General features: G+C 37.7%; 1 protein-coding gene across 1 annotated transcript in view; it reads left to right on the top strand.

Moving 5' to 3' along the window:
* LOC128566496 (phospholipid-transporting ATPase IB-like) overlaps window positions 1–21,357 on the top strand; it is a 372,171-nt gene that overhangs the window by 139,081 nt on the left and 211,733 nt on the right. The window contains exons 18-20 of the mRNA XM_053563334.1: window positions 14,288–14,357; window positions 20,019–20,103; window positions 21,215–21,354. Of these exons, the coding sequence (XP_053419309.1) occupies window positions 14,288–14,357; window positions 20,019–20,103; window positions 21,215–21,354 (295 nt within the window). The remainder of the gene's footprint in view (window positions 1–14,287; window positions 14,358–20,018; window positions 20,104–21,214; window positions 21,355–21,357) is intronic.

Raw genomic sequence — 21,357 nt, 5'->3', positions numbered from 1 at the left:
TGATTTGATTATGGATATTTCTTTTCTTCTACTGAGTTTAGGTTTAGATTGTTCTTCTTTTTCCAATTCCATGAGATGGCTTGTGAGATTGTTGATGTGCTCTCTTTCTGTTTTTCGAATGTAGGCATCTAAAGTGATAAATTTTCCTCTCAAAACTGCTTTTGCAATATCCCATAGGTTTTGGTAGCTTGTGTCTTCATTGTTGTTATGCTCAAGGAAGTTAATGATTTCCTGTTTTATTTCTTCCTGCACCTATCTGTTATTCAAAGGAAGATTGTTTATTTCCATGCCTTGTGTGGGGTCGAGCGTTTTTGTTGGAGTTGAGTTCCACCTTTAGTGCCTTATGGTCTGAGAAGATACAAGGTAAAATTTCAATTCTTTTTATTCTGTTGATATTTGTTTTGTGTCCCTGCATATGATCAATTTTGGAGAATGTTCCATGGGGTGATGAGAAGAATGTATATTCTTTATCTTTGGGATGGAGTGTTCTATATGAATCTATCAAGCACACTTGTTCTAGGGTCTCATTTAAATCTCTTATATCTTTGTTTAATTTCTGTTTAGAGGATCTGTTCGGCTCTGTAAGAGGAGTGTTAAAGTCCCCTGTTATTATCGTATTATCAGATATCATATTGCTCAGACTGAGTAAGTTCTGTTTCAAGAATCTGGGAGCATTTAAATTGGGTGCATAAATATTTAGAATTGAAACGTCTTCTTGTTGTATTTTTCCCTTGACCAATATAAAGTGACCATCTTTGTCTTTTTTGACTTTAGTTGCTTTAAATCTACATGTATCTGAAAATTAGATTGCAACTCCTCTTTTCCTCTGAATTCCATTTGCCTGAAAAATTGTCTTCCAACCCTTGACTCGGAGTTTTAATTTGTCTTTTGAAGCCAGTTGTGTTTCTTGCAGATAGCAGATGGATGGCTTGTGTTTTTTAATCCAGTCAGCCAATCTATGTCTCTTCAGTGGGGAATTCAAGCCATTAACATTTATTGAGATAATTGATAAGTGTGGTAGTATTCTATTCGTCTTATTTGGTGAGAGTCCATTGCTTAGTTTTATCTTTTGCATCAGTGTGGAGGTTAGGTTCTGTCCTTTGATTTCTGAGTTCTTACTTTGGTGCTGATCCATTGTGGTGATCAGTGTGCAGAACAGGTTGAAGTATTTCCTGTAGAGCTGGTCTTGTTGTGGCGAATTTCCTCAATGTTTGTATATCCGTAAATGATTTGATTTCTCCGTCAATTTTGAAGCTTAGCTTAGCAGGGTACAGAATTCTGGGCTGAAAATTGTTCTGTTTAAGTAGATTAAAGGTAGATGACCATTGTCTTCTTGCTTGGAAAGTTTCATTAGAGAAGTCTGCGGTCAATCTGATGGATTTGCCCCTGTAGGTCAACTGGCACTTACTCCTGGCAGCTTGCAGAATCTTTTCTTTTGTCTTGACTTTGGACAGGTTCATCACAATGTGTCTTGGAGAAGCTCGGTTAGAGTTGAGGCGACCTGGGGTCCGATATCCCTCTGAAAGCAGTGTGTCAGAATCTTTGGTGATGTTTGGGAAATTTTCTTTTATAATATTCTCTAGTATGGCTTCCATTCCTCTGGGGCATTCTTCTTCCCCTTCTGGCATTTCTATAACTCGTATGTTGGAACGCTTCATAAAGTCCCATAATTCTGACAGTGAACGTTCTGCTTTCTCTCTCTTCTTTTCTGCCTCTTTTACTATCTGAGTTATCTCAAGAACTTTGTCTTCTACCTCTGAAATTCTTTTTTCTGCATGGTGTAACGTGTTGCTGGTACTTTCCATTGCACCTTTAACTTACCTAATTGACGGTTTCAGTTCCTTTGGCTCTGCTATATCCTTTCTATATTCTTCATATCGTTCATCTCTTATTTGATTCTGTTTTTGGATTTCCTTTTGGTTATTTTCCACTTTATTAGCAGTTTCCTTTATTGTTTCCATCATTTCTTTCATTGTTTCCATCATGTGTATTCTAAATTCCCTTTCTGTCATTCCTAACATATCTTTATAGATGGAATCCTCTGTAGTAGCTACCTCATGGTCCCTTGGCAGGGTTGTTCTGGACTGGTTCTTCATGTTGCCTGGAGTTTTCTGCTGATTCTTCCTCATAAGTGATTTCTTTTATCTGTTTCCTTGCCCTAATTTTCCTTTCACTTCCTCTTGCTCTTTAAGTTCTCGTGCCTGTGGACTAAGGTTTCAATGAGTCCTTTTGGTACAGGACCAGAGTGATGAGAAGGTTGAAGAGGAAGAAAGGGATGGAAGAAAGGAGGAATGAGCAAATTGAAAAAGAAAAAATAGAGAAAGGAGAGGGGGTGGGTAAAAGGAATATTGACAAAAAGAAGAGAGGCACAGAAAGAGGGGGACAGAGCAATATAGGTGTAGAGTAGGATAACTTTGATGCAACCTTAATAAAAACTCACCTTCTGTGTGTGCTCTGTTGGGTGGTTCCCTTGAGGTCAGTGGCTCTTTGCTAACCTGGTCAGACACAGTACCCCACCTCCACCAAGTAGAGAGGAAAGAGAAAAATGCTATAAATCAAACCAAACAAGCAAACAGAAAACTTTACGGGATATAATTGGGTGAAAAACCAAATAATAGTGGTAGAAACACTAGCAAAAATGAAGTTCTAATTATTGAAGAAGGCAGCAATGGGAAAGTATAATTACCGTAGAAAAATTGAGAAAGAAAATAATCTGTACGGAAAAGGTTGAAATTAAAATACTAAAGAACATCAACAACATCAAAATAAACAGAAAAACAACCAATCCAAAAAACAGAAAAAAAAAAACACAACCAAAAACAAAGCGGTATGTATATGTTGTTGAATATTGTCTGGGGAATACGTGGTCCTCTTGGGTATGAGCGTTAATTACAGTGCTGATACAACTGGAGGCTGCAGATTTCTCCAACCCCAGCAGGTAGACACCCTAAATCTCTTTTCAGCCCTCTTAAAAGGCACTTCGAACTTGTAAACTTGCTGAGTAGAAGCTTTTGCAGGAAAGTGCTTGTCACTGGAATCACTGCTGAAGTGGCTATCCACTTACCCAGTGTGCCAAAACCAGTCTCACTCTGCCCCTGAGGTTTAGGGCTGTAAGGTGACTTAGACCCTGCCTAGGCTACTCAGTTGCTTGGTTACCAGCTCCTGCCCGATTCTTGCTCCTCGACCCTGAGGGCGGAGCTTGCTGGGGCAGATCACTCACAATGGCTCCCTGTGGCTCACAGCCAAACTCTATTAGCTCCGTCTGGCTCAGCGGCTCAGACTGGGGCCCTAGACAATGGCCAAAGTTCTCCACACTCCCACTCAGGCTCTCCCCAAGGCACTTCAACTTAGTGCCAAGTCCAAAGACACCAAAAGAGTTCACAGGTAAGGCCTTTCCGGTTTGCAGTCTCACTGCTACTTACAGTTGCTGGCGGGTTTAGACCGATTGAACACACGCTACCACTTGCTGGTTTTCCACTGTTTTAGTCCTCCTCTTGGGGTCCAGAAGTCTCTCGCTGACCCCCTGTATCCTCACAAGAATGATTATAGGCAGATCCCACCAGCCAGAGATGCCTGGATTCCTATCTCCCCAGACTCACGGTGCCCAGATGTAAGGAAGCTATTACTCGGCTACCATCTTGCTCCTACTCTTTCCTCCATTCTATTAATCTTGTTTGCAATCCAAATTCTGAATTTGATTTCTGACATCTCGGCTAGCTGTTTATGAATGGGATCTTCAGTTACATCTGCCATATCTTTCCTTGGGTTGGGGTTGATCTATTCTGGTTATTCATGTTACTTGAGTTTTTCCACTGATTCTGCCCCATGATTATTTTACACCATTTGACTTTTCCCCTAGAGCTTTGTTGAGGACCCTACAGTGCTATGGCCTGAGAAACTGGGGATCTATTTGGTGTGGTGGGCTAAGTGTCTCTGTCTTGTTTTCATCTGGTCTCTGTTCAACCGTAGTGAAACAGTTACTCCAGGTTGAAGCTTAGCTGTGGAGAAATACCAGCAATTTAGTCACCCCGTCCCCCACAGTCAACTGTTGGAAAAGAAAAATCAAACCTTCCTACAACCACACACCCAGGGCACCACTTGAAAAGTCCTCAGGCCATATGCCCAGTTCAAAAGGTCCAAATCAACTGTCTCAGTCAGCACCTGTCTCAGGTGGGAGAGTTTCAAAGGTCTCTGGGAACTGGAATTTAGTTCTCTGGTGATAACTCAAATATGAGTTGTGTGGTGCTCTGTGAAGTTTGGAGGACCAACCCAGCAAATGGTTTAGTCTGGGAAATTTGATGCCTTCTTCCCCACCTTGCACCTCTGTCACACCCAGTCACTGATAGCCCTGCAGGACTGTGACTCAGTTGCTTCCAGTGAGCAGATACTCCAGTGGATTGCACCTGCCTGAATCACAAGGACATCTGTATCTGCTCAGCCAGGCCACTGCTTTCTGCCTCTGTCCAGTAGGGGGTGGTGAAGCCTGACAACCTTGGGCACTTGATGGAGGTTGGGTGGTGTTCACTCAGTCCCAGCCCCGTCTCTTATTGATGTTACTGACAGAACAGAACAAGTTTGTGGGGGATTTGTTTCTGTCACTGCTAAATTCCTGGGCACAAGGGAAGCTGTTTTGAGTTCCCAGAACCTGTGCCTCAGGCCCTGCCTTTACTCCTGCAGGTTTGTATTTGCAGCATGTTTAGCTGTGAGCTCTAGCCTCCTGCCGTTCTTTGTCTATAGGCTGATGATCCCCTTAGGGCCGGGTGCATCTTAGGCTCAGTAAAGCAGTCCTCTGGGTTAGCCCCACCCTGGAAATTTCCCAGGTCTGCACATGCACTTTCTGGTCCATGCACTCCATTCAGGCTGGTACTGCCACAGGCAAACCCTTTACTCACGGGGCCTGTGTTTCAGTACCAGATCTGTTCCACAGTGGTTACAATCTGAGAAGATGCCCAGCCTCCTCTGGTTTCCTAGGAAGACAGGAGTTGTGGCTTTGGAATATCTGGGGGTGGGCCGTATAGTTGCCAAGAACGGCTGCTGCTCTGCACCTCAGGTCACTGCCACTCCAATGTGGTTCCCTCTCAGCTGACTGTTGTCTCCTCACTCCTGTGCTGCAGAATCAGCACTGACCAGGTGCAGTCCAGGCCCTGTCCACAGCCCTCGATAAATCACTCCAGAATCTGGACTCCTTTGGGACAGGCTTCCAGACCTCAGAGTGAGATTGGAGGGGAGTGCTGGGAGCTCAGAATTGCAGGTGAAAACACCAAACTCATTGAGACCAAATGAGGAAATAAACAGATAGAAAGGCTACCAGACACACAAGCCCACAGATGCACAAACAATGAGAAACACATAGACATACAGACAACAACAACAAAAACTACAATAAAAATAATGATAATCATAAAATAATTTTAAAATGTTAAAAAACATACCAACAAAACAAACAAACAAAAAAACCTCTAAAAATCTGAGGTAAGCACTTTCAGAAACCATAAGATGGGAAGAAGAGGAAAAGAGAAGGGAAATAAAAAGTGGTGTTCATAAAAAAGTTAAAAAAGAAGAAAGAAAAAGTTAAAAATAGAAAAAATAAACATAAAAATATATAAAAAAATAATAAAAATTATAATAGCTTCTGCAAGAAAATGATGAGAAAAAAGGAAATAAAAGAGAAAAAAAGGAACCAACCACAAAAATATTATTCTTGTATATATGTAGAAATATGCATTTTTATGTATGACGTAAGGATCAACTTTTGTAGGAATATATTTATGATGCAATATCTTTCTGGACACCAGGTGGCGCTGTTAGTAGTTCCCAGGCTTATACCTGACTCACAGTTTATACTGTTACCATGGTAACCACCCTACCTGGCTGATTGCCATTATGGGGTTTCTGTAAAAGTTTATTACCTAATTATTGTGCAACCTCTGCTGCTCTGTTCCAGACAGCACTCCTATCTTACCTCCCAACTCGGTTCAGGAGTCCACGCTTCGCAAATGTTTCCACTCTGCTCCCACGTTCTCCTGTAAACTGGCAACTGCAATCAGCTGTGGGGCAGGGGCTGGCTGCCACTGGATCTTGCTGACACGGGCTGCCCTGGCTGTGGCACACGGAGACTTTTTGTCTCTCAGAGTCTCACTTTTGAATCTGGAGTTTTGAGTTTCGCCGCACAGCCTGAACTGCCAGCCCACACCAATATTCCCCACCAGGAATGGTTGGGTCTATTTAATCACTCCTGTTGTTCCGGGGGAAGGTGTCCGCCCTTTCGGACAATCCAAAATGTCTGTTTCCCGGGCGGAATCCTTTCCCTTCAATTTTCCATCAGGTTGCTTAGCTCCTTGTGGTTCTGAGTGGCTCCCTTTTCAGGTGCCAAACTCAGCTCAGGAATAAATTTTCGTCAGTTCAGTTTTGCCATGAATTGCAAGCTGCTATCCTCTGTGAGGGAGGGGCCTGCCAGCCAGCATGGCCAAACAGGGAAAATCTCTACAACAGAGTCTGTGGTTTTAAATTACTCCTCATATACAACAATCCCCCAATTTGCTGCGTGTCTTTAGCTGTCTGTCTACACCAATAATCCACATGGGGAAAAGGTCCAGACCACCCTTCCTCTCACCTGGTGACTTCGGAGCAGTGGGCTACACATCTGTCCTGTCTGCAATCATGCTCCGCCTCCTGCTGGAGGGTTCTGTTGGAATCAGTGGACCACGCCCTTGCTCTCAGGTTGCAGTCCACGCCAATCAAGCCTCTGGTCCCAGGCCCAGTAGGGGTTGGGGACCAGCCCTGTCTGCCAAACTTAGTCCACATGGGGCAACAATTCTCCCACTGTGGGTGCCATCAGAGCCGGGGGTCCTGCACCCCATCCCGCCAGACACAGCCCAAACCAATGGTCAACACTACTACTGGCTGGGTATAGTAATAACCAGGAGACTGCTCCTCCTCCCGCCAAGTGTCTCTTTCTTCCTACACCCTCTTTCTTCCTCATTAGTCACAGATTCTGTCCTCATGGTTGGTGGACCACACTATGCCCAATTCTCTCAGGACAAGATCAAACACTGTACTCTGCAGTGGGCAAAGCTTCAGACTGCCATACAAGGGGGAAGGGTGAACTGGGACTTTGGACTTGGGGGGGGAAATATCTGTTCAATTTTATGCCTGGTGGGGTAGTGTCTACATTCATAAGTGGGACCTCCCTGGAGAAAGAGACCTGGAATTTAGTGGCTCTCTCCAGCAAGGTAAAATGAGAGGGCTTTTTCCCCCTGATCCTTTGTGGATAGCCTGTGGCAGGTCCCCTGCTTGGGGGAGGGATCTCCCTCAAGTCGATAGGCTTTGTACCTGTAATTTGTTTTCTTTAATTCTCTTCCTTGGAGTTACAGCTTGCCAAACTTCTTGGCTCAGCTCCCCATCTTTGGTTTCATAGAGTCCGATTCCATCCAGTTTTTCTTCCTCTGCTTGCATAATATGCAAATACTTTCTCCCATTCTGAAAGTTGTCTGTTTGCTTTGACTGTGGTTTCCTAAGCTGTACAAAAGCTTTTCAATTTATTTAAGTCCCATTTGTTTATTTTTGTTCTTGTTGCAATTGCCACTGAAGTCTTCATAAAATAATCCCCTCACTGATATCTTCAAGTTTTTTCCTCACACTTTCCTCTAGGATTTTTATTGTTTCATGCCTTACATTTAAATCTTTTATCCATCTTGAATCAATTTTTGTAAGTGGTGAGAAGTGCAGGTCCAGTTTCAGTCTTTTACATGAGGTTATCCAGTTCTCCTAGCACTAGTACCATGCTGTTTTGATCACTATAGCCTTGTAGTAGAGCCGAAAGTCTGGTAGGGTGATACCCTCAGCTGTGTTTTTATTACTAAGCGTCTTTTTTTTTCTGGTTCCATACAAAATGAAGAATTATTTTTTCCAAATCTTAAATGTATGATGTTGGTATTTTAATGGGTATTTCACTGAATAGACTGCTTTGGGAAGTATAGACACTTCAACAATGTTGATTCTTCCCACCCAAGAGCATGTTATTTTCTTCCATTTGTTAATATCTTCTTCTATTTATTTTCTTAGGGTTTCATAATTCTCTTCACAGAGGTCCTTCACCTCCTTTGTTATGTATATTTCTAGGTATTTAATTTTCTTTCAAGCTACTGTGAAGGAAATGTGTTCTTCATTAACTTCACAACTTGGCAATTATTGGCATATACAAAGGCCACTGATTTGTGGACATTGATATTATATCCTGAGATATTGCTGTATTTTTAGATCACTTCCAGGAGTCTTATGGTTGAGTATTTGGGGTTCTCTAAGTATAAGGTCAGATCATTGGCAAAGAGCATGAGTTTGACCTTCTCTGCACCCATTCGGATGCCCTTTATTTCCTTCTCTTGCCTGATTGCATTGGCTAGAACTTCCAGCACTATGTTGAATAGTAGTGGTAATAGTGGTAAAAGGTAGACCAACCTTGTCTGGTTGTAGTTCTAAGTGGAAAAGCTTTCAGTTTTACTCCATTCAGTATAATATTAGCTGTGGGTTTGTTGTGGATGGCTTTGATCAGATTCAGAAATGTGCCACCTATGCCTGTATTGCCTTAAATGTTCCAATTAGAAAATGATGCTGAATTTTATCTAATATTTTTTCTGCATCTATTGAGAGAATCATATGGTCTTTATTTTTGCTTCTGTTGATAGGGTGAATTATGTTTATGGACTTGCATATATTAAACCAGCCGCAAGGGATGAAACTTACTTGAACGTGATGAATTTTTTTTTTAATGTGTAACTGTAATCTATTGTGTAGGATTTTATTGAGAATTTTTGCATCTGTATTCATTAGCGAAACTGGTCTGAAATTCTCCTTTTTACTTCAGTCTTTTCCTTTTGGTATCAGGGTTGTGTTTGCTTCATGGAATGTGTTGGGAAAGATTACTTTCTTCTCAATTTTTTGGAATAATTTCAACAGTGTGGGTTTAAGCTCTTATTTGAAGGTTTGACAGAATTCTGGTGTGAAGCCGTATGAGCCAGGGCATCTTTTTTGTTGGGAGATTATTTTATTGTTTCTCTCATCTCAGTGCTTGAAATTGGTCTGTTCAGATCTATTTCTCATTGATTAAGTCTAGGGTGTGTGTGCGATTTCAGGTATTGATCCATTTCCTCCCCAGTGTCAAATTTCTGGGCATAGAGTTGCTTGTAGTATTCTTTTTTTTTTCTTTTTTATTAAATCATAGCTATGTACATTGATATAATTATGGGGCATCATTCACTAGCTTCCCAGACCGTTTACCAAGTTTCACATATACCCTTGTAAGATGCACCGCTGGTGTAATCCCACCAATCTCCTTCCCTCTACCTACCTCCCCCCTCCCCTCCCTTTCCCCCTTCCCCCTATTTTTAGGTTGTAACTGGGTTATAGCTTTCATGTGAATACCCTCAATTAGTCTCATAGTAGGGCTGAGTACATTGGGTACTTTTTCTTCCATTCTTGAGATACTTTACTAAGAAGAATATGTTCCAGTATTCTGAGATAATCTTATGTCTCTGTGGCATCTGTTTTTATTTCCCCTTTATTGTTTCTGTGAGGTTATTAGAGATTTTTCTTTTTTGCTTCTAGTTAATCTGGCCAGAGGTTTATTGATTTTATTCTTTTCTTTTTTAAAAACTAACTTTTTGTTTTATTAATTTTTTTAATTTTTGTTTTTAATTTCATTAATCTCTGAGTTAATTTTGGTTAGCATTAGACTGTTCTTTTTCTAATTCCATAAGATGGTTCATGAGTTTGTTGATGAGCTCACTTTCTGTTTTTCGAATGTAGCCATCTAACGCAATAAATTTCCTCTCTTAGGACTGCTTTAGCTGTATGCCACAGGTTTTGGTAATTTGTGTCTTCATTGTTGTTATGTTTGAAGAATTTAACCATTTCTGTTTTATGTCTTGCTGATCCTAACTATTATTCAGTTTAAGGTTATTTTCCATGCCTTTGTGTGGGGATGAATGTTTTTATTGGAGTGGGTTCCACCTTTATTGCCTTGTGGTCTGAATAGAGACAAAGTATAATTTCTTTCTTTTTTTTTTTAAATATGTAAATGAAATCTTGGAACCAAAAACAAAACCATGTTAAAAGAAAAAATCTTTTTTCTTTTTCCTTTTTTTTTTTTTATTAAATCATAGCTGTGTACATTGATATGATCATGGGGCATCATTCACTAGCTTCACAGACCGTTTACCAAGTTTCACATATACCCTTGTAACATGCACCACTGGTGTAATCCCACCAATCCCCTTCCCTCTATCTTAGTTTGTAACTGGGTTATAGCTTTCATGTGAAAACCCTAAATTAGTTTCATAGTAGGGCTGAGTACATTGGGTACTTTCTCTTCCATTCTTGAGATACTTTACTAAGAAGAATATGTTCCAGCTCCATCCATGTAAACATGAAAGAGGTAAAGTCTCCATCTTTTAAAAGAAAAAATCTTTTCGAACACATCTTAAAGCTGCAAGAATTTAAGCACCAGAGAAATATGCTCCTTTGGAGACAAAGTATAATTTCTATACCCTTAATTTTGCTGAGGTTTGATTTATACCCTAGTATGAGTATGTCATCTATTTTCAAGTATGTTTCACGGGCTTATGTAAAAATGTATATTCTTTAGCTTTGGTGTGGTATGTTCTCTATATGTCTATTAATCCCACTAATTCCAGGGTCACTTTTAGGTTCTTTGCATCTGTGTTTACATTCTGTTTAGAGGATCTGTCCAGTTCTGTCTGAGGGTGTTAAAGTCCTTAGGTGTTAGGGTGTTATGGGATACCATATTTCTCAGACCCATCAGGGTCTGTTTCATAAATCTGGGAGCATTTAAGTTAGGTGTATAAATATTTAAATTTGAAATGTCTTCATGTTGTATTATTCTCTTGTCAGTATGAAATTTCCATCTTCATCTTTCTTAATTTTAGTTGGTTTAAATTGGCTTGTATTTAAGATTGCAATCCCTTCTTTCTTCTGATTTGCTTGCTCAAAATACTGTTTTCCATCCCTTAAGCCTGAGTCTTGATTTGTCCTTGAAGTTTAGATGTGCCTTCTGAAGATAGCATATATATGGCTTGTGCTTTTTTATCCAATCAGCCAGCCTGTACCTCTTCAGTGGTGAATTCAGTCCATTGACATTTATTGAGAGAATTGATAAGTGTGGCGGAATTCTAGTCGTCTTATATTTGAAAGTCCATTGTGTAGTTTATCCTTTGCACCATTGTTGTAGCTAAGCTCTGACCTTTAGGTTTTGGGTGTTTACATTGTGATGGTCTATGTTGAGAATAGTTCTAAGCACTGGTCTTGTTTTGGTGAATGTCTTCAGTGTTTGTATATCAACAAAATATTTGATTTTTCCATCAATTTTCAAACTTAGTTTAGCAGGATAGAGAATTCTGGACAGAAAATGGTTTTGTTTAAGAATGTCTAAGATGGATGATGATGCTCTTCTGGTTTGGAAGGCTTCAATTGAAATGTTTGCTGTCATCTTAATGACTCTGTCTCTGTAGGTCAGTTGGTGCTTGCTCTTGGCTGCTTGCAGAATTTTCTCCTTTGTCATGACTTTGGGCAGTTTCATTACAATCTGTTTTGGAGAGGCTCCATTGGGTTAGGATGACCTAGCCTAGGGTTTGATATCCATCTAAAAGGAGTGTCTCAGGATCTTTAGTAAATCTTGTGAAGTCTTCATTTATGATAGTCTCCAGCAGGGCTTCCATACCTTTGGGACAATCTTCTTTCCCTTTGGAAAGCCCTATTATTCGTATGTTTGAATGCTTTATGGAGTCTCATAGTTCTCAAAGGGCATATTCTGCTTTCTCTCTCTTCTTTTCTGCCTCTTTAACTACCTGGGTTAACTCAAACACTTTACCCTCTAGGTTTGAGGTTCTTTCTTCTCCATGGTCTAATATATTTTTGGTATTTCCTACCTACATCTTTACATTCTCTGATTGTCTCTTTCATTTCCTGAAGCTCTGCAATTTCCTTTCTATATTCCACACATCTTTCATTTTACTTTTGGTTTTGTCTTTTCATTTTCTCATCCATTCCCTTTGTTATCTTTATCAGCCATACTTGAAATTCCCTTTCTGTCAAATCCATTAATTCTTTATAGGTGGAGTCTTCTGCAGTAGTTGCATCATGGTCCCTTGGGGGAGTGCCTCTGTTTTGGTTTTTCATGTTGCCTGAATTTTTCTGTTGGTTTCTCCTCATGTATTCTTTTGTCTTGTTCACCTCATTGTCCTCCTTTTTCCTTATAACTTTCTCCTTTGCTGTAAATTACCTTGTCTCAGAGTATAGGTGTTGAAGAGGCCTATTGGTATAAGGCCAAAAGGAGGAGGTAGGTAAAGGGTAAGCAGGGATAAACATGATGAAAAGAAAAAAAGAAGAAAAAATAAGGAAAGAGCAAAAGAAAAGAAAAAGAAAAAAGAAAGGAGGATGAAAGAAAAGAAAAAAATTGAAGAACAGGTGAGAAGGAGGACAGGAACAGATGATGAGAGTGGTAGAAGAAATAGTTTTGATCAGCATGGTGATAAGGCTGTACCTGTAACTCAAAGATTTTGAGGGACTGGGCTACTTTGGTTCCTCAAAATCAGAAGCTCCTTACCAGCCTGATCAAAGCCAGGTTCTTCGTTTGCTGCAAATAGGAAGAGAAGGAAAAAAGCAAAAATAAAAAACAAGAAGGAAAAATTAAGTAAGAATGAAAAAGAAATAGACAAATTCCAGAGTGCAGTCTTACCAATATTTTCTTCCTAGGCATGCCATTTTCTTTCTAGGCATGGTCTTCCTAGACCATGATCTTGGCCTCCTTGAACCAGACTACTACTGTGACCTCCCTGCTAGACCACAGCTGTGCCACTCCAGTTCTCACTGAAAAAAGAAAAAAGAAAAGAAAGAAAAAAATAATAAATGAGAATAAATAAAGGAAATTAAAAATACAGTTGTATCAAATAAAGGAGAGAGGGGGAAGAGGAATAAAGAAAGAAAGAAGAGTTTGATTCAAGATGAGGGCATTGTCTGTGCCCTGAGGACCCTGCAGTCTATTAGACACAGTTATGTGCAAAAAAAAAAAAAAAAAATTATGTGCTAGGCAGGGTATGCTAAAATATAAGCACATGGCTACATCAAGTTCTAAGCAAGCACAGAAGAGGTTATTCTGGTTGAAGAGTTTTAGGAAGCCTTTGTGAAGGTAGTTGCATCTTTGCAGGACAGGTAGGAAGGAATTCAACAGGTAGATGTGGGAGTTGGGAATGGGATACATATCTTAGCAAGAGGACAGGGAAGCAGTGATGAAATAGGATGATGTAAGCTGTTTAGGGAATAGAGAACCTTTTGGTGTGGTTGTACTCTATTTTTGCAAATACAGGGTTGTGGGATACCAAGAGGAGCTACAAAGGTGGGGACTTGAAGGGTATTTGTAGGGTATGCTGACATGCCTTTTAGGCTATGGGCAGCTGTCTGAGGGTTGAGTAAGGGAATACCATGATGAGGAAGGAGTGCAGGCTTGGAAGTTCACTTTGGCAGTGTTGGGACAAGGTGGAAAGTAGAGATCTTCAAGCCTGTTTGGACTGTTAAGTCAGGATAATAGCAGTGAGCTTATGTTGTGTCTACAACAGTCAACAGAAGAAGGAGAAAATATGGAGGACTTTTAGACAAAACTATATATAATAACACTCTTTGGCATCTATTATGCAAGCATTTTAACATCTCTATGTGGCAAAATGAGGACAGGAAGTTCTAACTGATAGAAATGTTGTGAGGATTGAATAATACACAGAGCCCATGGCAGCATTTTTCTTTTCTTATTGTTTTTTGAAAATGATTATATTATATATACATAGTATGTTTCATATAGTATGTATTACATATTACATATGTAATGTATTTTAAAATTAATATGATAAGAATATTCTATATGTATTATAATGTATACATATATGAATATTATAATTATGAATACAATAGTTTATAATATGTGTACAATATGTTATATATGTAGTTGTGCTAATACATTTCCATGGAAGAAAGGAGAGTGCCTGAGAAATAGTAGTTGCAGAAGGCCATAGGGACTTATAATCCTAGTTGAGTGGAGATCTGCAATTGAAGATGTATGCTGACCTTTTGACTAATTATCAAGCTAATGACTCTGACTACTGGGACTTTTTAAATTTTGATATTGTGGGTGTGGGTGTGGATGTGCACCCACATGCATGTGTGTGTTAGCATCATGTACTGAAGAAAATAGAAACTAATAACATTTTTCATGTTGTTCTAGTGATAGAAAAAGGATGTCCGTAATTGTCCGGACTCCTTCAGGAAAGCTTCGGCTCTACTGCAAGGGGGCTGTAAGTATTGGAATTCATTATTCACATAAATTCTCTCTCTTTGTCCTAGAAACATGTAGGAAGTTTTCTACAACTTCAAAATATTTTAAAATGTTGCTTTTTATCTGCTGTTGCCATAGGTTGTTGACAGCATTATGCAAGATGGAAAAATTCATTTCAAGGTAGCCCCAAAGCTTCCTCCACAGCCAAAGCTTTTGAAAGTTCATGGTGGTTCATACCAGAATGTTCATTAAGCTTCAATGTAAGAGAGAAGTCTGCTGTCACTCAGTTGTTTTATTGAGAACCAATGATTACACAGTTGGTACTAAGGATTTGTAGCAGGAATTTTGATCCCAGCTCTAAGTCCAAAGTGCTTGATTTGGTGGATATCTGGAATTCAGGTTGACCATTGTAAAATTTTTTTAAAAACACACATTTGTTCACTACCACCTTAACTTAATCAAATTAGCTTTATTGAGGTATAATCAAAGTTTATTGAAGTAAAACAATTGTAAACATATTAAAGTGTACAATTTGATAAGTTTTGATCTGCTTCCTGTTGGTGTAAACCACTGACTTTTTAAACTGTCTCTATAGATTTGTTTTTTCCAAAATGTCAGATATTTTGAATCATACAGTGAACATGCATTTACTAAAATTTTATGTAAATTACATCATATAGTACATATGATATTGTTTGTCTTCTCTCATAATTATTCTGAGATTGATCATGTTGTAGCTTGCATCAATAGTTTCTTTCTTTGAATTGTTGAGTAGTAGGTTACCTGTGCTAGAGTGGCATCATTATAGTTCACTGTTGCCTCAAACTTCTGGGTTCAAGAGATCTTCCTGCCTCATCTGGGAATCTGAGGCATGGGCCACTATACTTGGCTAATTTGAGTAGTATTTTATTGTATGATTTTAACACAGCTTGTTTATCCATTTATCTGGTGATGAATATTTTGCTTGCAATTTTAGCCTTCTACAAATAATGTTTTTATGAACATTTGTGTGCAAGTCTTTGTATAGAAATATGGCTTCATTTCTCTTTTGTATGTATGTAGGAGTGAAAAGGCTGAGTCCCTTGGTAGAGGTACATTTAACTTTTTAAGAAACCACCAGCCTGTGATTATATTTCACCACCAATTGCTTTCAACACTTGACTTGATTAGTTTTTTTAATTTTAGCCATTCTAATAGATGTATATGTCATGTAGCTTTAATTTCATTTCCCTGCTGTGACTGATGATAGTGCACAATTTACAGTTTGTTTTAGGGACCTCCAAGACCATCCGTATTGTTAGGAGTTTCACTAGAAGGACTAGTGAAGCTCAACAAATACTTGCACTCATGGCTAAGACTTATTACAGTAACATAGTAAAGGTACAGCCAGATGATAAGGTAAAAAGACATTGGCAGAGTCTGAAGGAATCCATGTGCAAGCTTCCTGGGGTGGGGCAGGGGATCACATAGGGGAATTTTATAACAGTTTAGGGAATTTATTACCAGCAAGATTTGTAAATGCCAGCCAAGAACCAACCTTGCAAGTTGATAGCAGTCTCTAACCTGCTATGTTTAACTTTCTTGCCCCTGTCCATATATCTCTTTTGTGAAATGTCTGTAATAATACTCCCCCTTTTTAAAAAGACTTTATTTTTAGTGCAGTTTTAGCATTTTTAATTTATTGCATTCTGCCTTCCAATGATATTGTTCTATTTCACATATAAAAATCTTACAATACTATACTTCTATTTTTCTCCTCCCAATCTTTGTGCTATTGTGGTTATACATTTTAATTTTACAGGCATTATAAACCTCACACTACATTGTTATTAATTTTATTTAAAGTCATTTATGTTTTCAAAAGAATTAAATAACAAAAAATTGTATGTGTACTGAAGTTATTACCATTCCTAATATTCTTGAGATTCATAATTCCTTTCAGTATCATTTTCCTTCTATTTGAATGACTCTATTTACTATATCTTACTGTGTTGATCTGCTGTTAATAGACTTTTTTCTAGCTGTTTATGTCGAAAAAATATTCTCATTTTACTTTTGTTTTTTGTCATCTTTATTTCAAATAAATTTTGACTTAGTATAGAATTTTAGGTTGACATGCTTTTCTTTTAGTACTTTAAAGATATTGCTCCACTGACCTCTCACTTACATTGTTAATTGAGAAATCTGCTGTCATTCTTATCTTTATTCTTCTGTATGTAACATAGTATTTCCCCCCTCTGGCTTCTCTCTGTCTTTCTCTTTCTCTCTCTCTCTCCTTTTGAGACAGCATCTTAAGACATTGCCCTGCCTAGAATGCAGTGGCATCATCATAGCTCACACAACCTCAAACTCCTAGCTCAAATGATCCTCCTGTGTAGCCTCCTGAGTAGCTGGGTCTATAGGCATGCATCAACATACCAGCTAATTTTTCTATTTTTGTAAAGACAGGGTCTTGCTCTTACTTAGGCTGGTCTAAAACTCCTAACCTCAAGAAATCTTCCCTTCTTGGCTTGCCAAACTGCTAGGATTACAAGCATGAGCTCCTTTTAAGGTTTTCTTTTTATCACTTCTCAGAAGTTTTATTACACTTAATGCCTCTTAGTTCATTTACTTTTCTCCTTTTCCTTTCCAATTTTATTTGAAGAAATTGCTTGCCTGTAAACTGTAAGGAAATCAAAGTTCTGCCTCAATTGACACTTAACTTCGGGTGGGGAGGTTAATGAAATGGGCCTACCCAGAATTCCTTTTGTCCATAGGTTTATAGAGCTCATCAAATTGTAAAATTTTAGCCTTTATTTCTTCAAATATTTTTGCTCTTTTCCTCAAGTGATTAAAATTAGACATATAGTAGACCATATGAAGTTGTCCCATCACTCACTGATGCTATTTTTCTTAAGTGTTTTCTCTTTCTTTTTCAATTTTCAACATTCTTTCTTTTTCAACATTCTTATATGTTAAGCTTTCAAGTTCAAAAATAATTCTACTGCAATATATAATCTTTTATTAGCGTCATCCAGTGTATTATTAGAGAGACTCTCAGACATTGTGAATTTCATACCTAGATCAATATAGATCTTTCTAATGTCATCTATATTTCTAATTAATTTTTTGAAAATACTGAGTGTAGTGAAAATAACTTTTAATGAATGTATCTGTTTATTTTAACATTTGTATTACTTTTAAGTGGGTCAATTTGCATTAAGTTATTTATCCCCTAAATTTGTGATGTACTTTTCTGGGTTTTTAATTTTTTTGTATGTCTTGTAATTTTTTATTGAATGCAATACATTTTTAATTTTTCTTTGTTGGGTGTTCATGTTTTAAGAATTTTTTACTTTGAGACAGTTATGGATTTTCCTGTAAAAATGTAATTGTAAAAAATAATGCAGAGAAATAATATACACTTCACTCAGTTTTCTCCAGTTCTATCATTTTATGTAACTTCAGTGCAATGGCACAATCAGAAAACTGACATAAGCCACGGATCTTATTCAGATTTCAGATCACATACACTCATTTTCTGTGTAGTTCTATGTGTGAATTTTGCTTAAATGTAATTCCTTAAAATTTGGTAAAATATACTATTACATACAATGTACCACCTTAACCTTTTTTAAGAGTAAAATTTAGTAGTGTTTTAAATATAAAAAAAGTTTCAGATTCCAAAGAAAGAACCACTATAAAGAATTAGAGGTAGCAGTTCCTCTAATTCATTGCATTACATTGACAGTGTTGAGTAAGCAATCAATTTTATGCAATTTTATTGCACATACAGATTTGTATAACCACCAACACCATTAGGTTTTGGATATTTTTATATTTCTATAAATTATTTTGAACTTTGTTTTAGAACATGTTTATGTTACTCAGAAACAGATCCATTCAGACCTGAATTTGATTTGTTCACTGTGTTAAAGCAGTGCTCAAGTAGTCAACATATTTTCCACATCGAGTGAAGAGGTTCCCTAGTTCTCTACCCAATAGTTCGTAAATAATGAATTTTCTCGGTTTTTCTGTTGGGGATAGGCTTATATCTATCTCTATGCAATCCCTGGGAACTGCTACCTCTAATTCTTTATAGTGTTTCTTTCTTTGGAATCTGAAACTTTTTAAATATTTATTAATCAGTAGTTAGCTAAATACTTTAGGGGTTCTGCTAATCTTTAGAGTTTTCTCTTTATGCACCTGCTTCTCTTTGGCACTGTGCCTTGAAAATTCTAGTTTTCTGATCTTATTAGGATCTCAACTTCTTCTTTCCAACTGAAAATGTCCACTAGACTTCATCTGCATTCCTTCTTCCTGAACCTTGGCCTGGATTCTTTATAAAAATAATAAGCTTGGCAATCTCTGGGCTTACCTTATTTGTTTTTGTCTCATAGGAATCATATCCTTTGTTGCCTGAAGCAAGGTAGCTTTTGCATATATTTTGTATATTGTATCTGTAAGTAAAGATCCTGTCCCTTACCTCTAGCTTTTTCATTTATATATTTTACTCTCTCTTTGTTTCATAGTATGTTGGTTATGAAACTCAGACACTTTGGGCTCACTAATACATTTTATAAAAGATTTGATAAACAGTGTTGCCTTTATAAAAATTACTGAAGAAGAGCTGAAGGAGGGAGTTCATACAGGTTATATCTCAGTCTTTCATTTCCAACAGCAAAGAACATAAAACAATATTTAAAATTTTGGGAGCATGCTCCTGTCATCAAGCTTAGCCCCATCTTTCCTCTCACTCCTCCATAAAGGCAGAGGAAATCAGGTGCTTCTATTTTGCACTTTCCACCTGAAAATTCAAGGTTGTCTATGACTCAGCTCAACAAATGTCCAGTAAATATAACCTATGCTCCTAAGAGTGCATGGTAGGCATTATTTGATACTGGATCAGCCCATTGGTGTCTAACATCAGTCAGTCTCAGTTACCCTCTCACCATAGAAAGTGTCATATCATAGTTTTTATTCCAGTCATTTCCAGTCCCCACCATACTAGAAAATTGTTGAATAAAAGATGCACCATTTTGTTACAAATTTATAATGTTATAGTTTCTATTTGATACCAGTTTTTTCATAACATGCAAGGAAACAAAATAGATTTTTTTTTACTTCTACTAATATCAGAATAGTATAGGAAAGTACTGTGAATTATTAAAGTCTTCTTGAAATATATTGCAAGAAATTCAAGTTAAGATTTTCTCTCTATACTTTGTTATTGACCAATATCATTTCTTATCTTGGAGTGTTTGTTGAAGGGAGACCCATTTGGGCTGAGACTGTCCAACTGTTTCTTTAAGGTTAGAAAGCTGGCTTGCATTTGAATTATATAGGATGTGACATTTAACTCTTATTATTTTTGGCAGGTGTGATTTTTAAGAGATTTTGTTTTTTATTTCTTTCATAAATTTGAGGATATGTAAAGCAATGGAATTTCTCATTAATCTCCCTACTTTGTGGTTTTCTCTGGGATTTTTTTTTAATGATCAGACTTAGTTTCCTTTAAACTGGTTTGACCAAATTCATACTTTAAAGCTTATTTCTAACACCAACTCTGGGATTGTGTTTTCACTGCGGCTGCTCAAATTCCTTCACACCCATCAGATCTAACAATACAGCTGTAAAGCAGCATTTAGAATTCTTCCTGGAAGGTTTATATAAGATGTTAATCAAAGGGATTTTTTTATAGGATACAGTGATTTATGAAAGACTTTCAGAAAATTCTCTGTTTATGGAGGAGACATTAGCCCATCTAGAATATTTTGCCAATGATGGTAAGTAAATATTGCTCAGAATCTCATTCCTTTTGGAAATGATGCTCTTAAATGTTGATATTGTAACCTGAATGCATTGTAATCTGCTTTTTGGGCACATAGGTGGACAAGAGTAACTCCTTTGTGTGATATTATAATGCTTTCTATTTGCTTGAAAGTGAATGGTTTCCCAAATAAACCCTGGCAAGATATTACTAATACATTATTTTCCTTTTTTCCCCTCTCTCCAGCAGTTTAATTTATAAACTGAGGCTTCACGCAGACACACATGTCCAACCTTAAAGCATGGATATTTTGCAAGGTTGTACACTGGGACTTTTATTGCTATCTTAAAATATAGATGAGCCGTAGGTAGGTTGCACCAGGTAGAAACATAAAGGAACTATATTATAATTGAACATAAAAAAGAACAATTTCTGTATCTCTTATGTGGAGAGTTAATTTCTAAGGAATCCACAAAAATCTGGATATTCTATAGGAGTTGGCCAAAAATATTAGAAACAGTATGGATTAAAATTTTTTATAGAACCTGAAAAATAGAATATAATTAATTTTATGTTGCTTTTGAGATTATTTGGTAAGTGACTGAAAAACTGAATCCTTGTTCACTCTTTTATTCATTTAAAGAATTGTTATTGAGCATCCACTAAGTGCCATACACTGTTCTAAGCCTTGAGGACAATAGTGATTAAAACATAAGAAGCTCAAGCCCTGAAGAAATTTACCAACCAGTAGGTAATGTCAGGTGGTGCTGTGTGCTAGGAATAAAAATAAAGCAGGATAAAGAGAGCAAAGAGTGATTCTGCGCTCTCTCTACAGAGAGATTTTGGCACAGGCTGAAGGTAGGAAGAGAGAAGTGTGTGACTTTCCAGGGGAAAGTATTCCAGGTAAAGGGTAAAGAAAGTGCAAGAATCTGGAAGTAAGAGGACAAGCCCTAATAAATAAAGGGAAGCAGGGAAAGGATAGCAGGGATGGCAGAGGCCAACTTAGATAGGGCCTTGTGAAAAACTTCACATTTCTATGAATTCTAAAATGCTGCTGAGTTTTATTTTCACCACTCCTCCCTGCTCACTGGTTGCATGACGAAGCTGTATTACATTCTTTCTTGCAGGTCTCAGGACTCTCTGTGTTGCTTATACAGATTTAACTGAGAAGGAATATAAACGGTGGTTGCAGAAGTATAGAAAAGCTAGTATAGGTTTACAAAATAGAATTCAAAGAATTGAAGAATGTTACGATAGTATCGAAAAGGTA

The sequence above is a fragment of the Nycticebus coucang genome, chromosome 15 (assembly GCF_027406575.1).
Source record: "Nycticebus coucang isolate mNycCou1 chromosome 15, mNycCou1.pri, whole genome shotgun sequence".
NCBI classification, from domain to species: Eukaryota; Metazoa; Chordata; class Mammalia; order Primates; family Lorisidae; genus Nycticebus; species Nycticebus coucang.
Note: the sequence above shows the minus strand (reverse complement) of the source record. Positions and strands in the feature narration are given on the sequence as shown.